The sequence below is a fragment of the Agrilus planipennis genome, unplaced genomic scaffold (genome assembly GCF_000699045.2).
Source record: "Agrilus planipennis isolate EAB-ADULT unplaced genomic scaffold, Apla_2.0 scaffold108, whole genome shotgun sequence".
NCBI lineage: Eukaryota > Metazoa > Arthropoda > Insecta > Coleoptera > Buprestidae > Agrilus > Agrilus planipennis.
The window spans coordinates 562,696-564,768 of record NW_020439204.1 but is presented as its reverse complement, the minus strand read 5'-3'; the positions used below and the strand labels follow the sequence as shown (position 1 = coordinate 564,768).

At 33.8% G+C, this 2,073-nt stretch overlaps 1 protein-coding gene across 1 annotated transcript in view; it reads right to left on the bottom strand.

Moving 5' to 3' along the window:
* LOC108736611 (transcription factor Sox-14-like) overlaps positions 1 to 1,517 on the bottom strand; it is a 15,108-nt gene extending 13,591 nt beyond the window's left edge. The window contains exon 1 of the mRNA XM_018469094.2: positions 757 to 1,517. Within this exon, the coding sequence (XP_018324596.1) occupies positions 757 to 971 (215 nt within the window). The 5' untranslated portion in view covers positions 972 to 1,517. The remainder of the gene's footprint in view (positions 1 to 756) is intronic.
* Between the last annotated feature and the right edge of the window lie 556 nt (positions 1,518 to 2,073).

The window sequence follows — 2,073 nt, the reverse complement described above, 5'->3', positions numbered from 1 at the left end:
AGGTATTAAATTAATATAAACATTTAAATATCCCTTTAAAATGGTAGTGACTAGTGCTAATATTGCATAAACGTACGATACATTTTAGTTATTAAAAAAAACATAAAAAATACAATCAGTGTGACCATAAACGCATTAGCAGATAATTTCTGGATAAAATTATTATTTGCAGACGGTACACATTAAAATGGACAATAAAAGCACCGATAACATTATTATTAATTGTTATCAGTTTGTTTTTCATGTTAAATGAATGACATGTACGAGTGCTTTTTGTACAGGTTCATTGACTCAAAATCCTTTTACCCAATTGTATTACCTATTAGGTTTTCATTGGCGAAATATTGAACAATCAAAGCTATAAAGTCACTGAGAAGGGTATGATTTACATATCAAATATTGACTTAAAGAGGATTATCTGTTCCAATTGTTTAAAACGTATTGCGTTGTTCTTAATAAATTTTTAATTGTATGGGAGATTAAAATGATCATTCGGGAAAAAATAAATCTATAGCAGTTTTGAAGTAGTTGAAGTAGCAGATATTTCTTTTTATTCTCATGCATTATTGCTTTTATTTTAAATTGTTGTTTAATAAGAAAATTTTAATTCAAAAACTTGTCCTCTAATTAGATTTTAATTTTCCAAAAAGTCATCTACCGACGACCTTAGTTTTTTATTAATTTTAGAGTTCTTCAGTATACTTGTTTATTTATTTCTTATAATAACAAAAATGTGTATATGAGGCATCGTCTTACCTTAATCTTTTCGCCTCGTCAATAAACGGCCTCTTTTCCGATTCACTAAGCAATTTCCACTCGGCTCCCAGACGTTTCGATATTTCCGAGTTGTGCATCTTCGGATTTTCCTGTGCCATTTTCCTCCGCTGTCCTCTCGACCAAACCATGAACGCATTCATCGGTCTCTTGATGTGCTCCTGTTGATGACCACCGAGCGGTTTAGGAGATGACATTCTAGCTTTTCGGTTAAATCAGTGGCGCACTTTGTTTAATAAGTTTGACGATTTCATTTTCGTTATTTTGGAGACAAAGTTCGTTTGGTGCGTGTTGGCGGGAAAACCGATAATACCACGTGCTTTTTGATGCATGCACAAACTTAACGGAAAATGTTTTTTTTCAGCGATGTGATTCAGAACAACGTTCTGTTATTATTGTTTATACATTTTTTAATACATTGTCTAGACGCATATGTTTTATTTATGAATTTGCGAGGAGTAAGTAAGTACACATTTATTGATAATGTATCTACTCATGTGGATCGTCGTACTGCGAGAGTTTGTTCACATTGAAATGAACGATTCACTTCCGTGGACGACTTTAAGGTTGGATTAGGATTCCCCGAACTGCTGTAGAAGTTGTGACGGGGTGGTAGCACAACGGCTGTGGGGCGGGGAGTGATTGCGCAAAGCGTTCCGATTTTGTACATAGCTATTTTATGTATAGGTATTTGTGTTTATTTTTACTATGTAATAATAAATGTGATACCTATTCACTCAAGTTGTAGATAGGTATACTACTGGTGTACTTTGGTAGGTAATGCATAACAAAAAAAATTGGAAATTCACTTCCTCAATGCTTTTAGAATTTACAGCTATTTGACAAAATGCTGGGTACCACTGCACTATATTCGCATTCGCCACAAACGGCGAAAAATTGTTGGAGCAGGTGCCAATTTCGTTTTTAAATAGGTAGTAAACTTTTATCAGTTTTTATCAGCGCAGACAACGCTAACAGTCATGAAAAACATTTTGTATTGGAATTTTAATTACAAATAGGACAGCTAAAATTATATTTATTTGATTAGTCGAACTGATTATCTACTATATGTTATCTGTTAGAAGTTGTTCCTTGAACATATCCAAATTATTTTAAAAAAAGCAATACAGAGAGGTAATAAAGTGGGATCCGTGAAATTTAGATGGTCAACCCAGTCATCATCATCATAAGGTCGTAAGTCTTAAGACTGGTTGGGCACGCACCTCCATTCCTTCCCATCATGAGCTAATCGTCGCATTTCCCTAAAACTAGAACTCCTTAACTATTTGCGAACAGTAA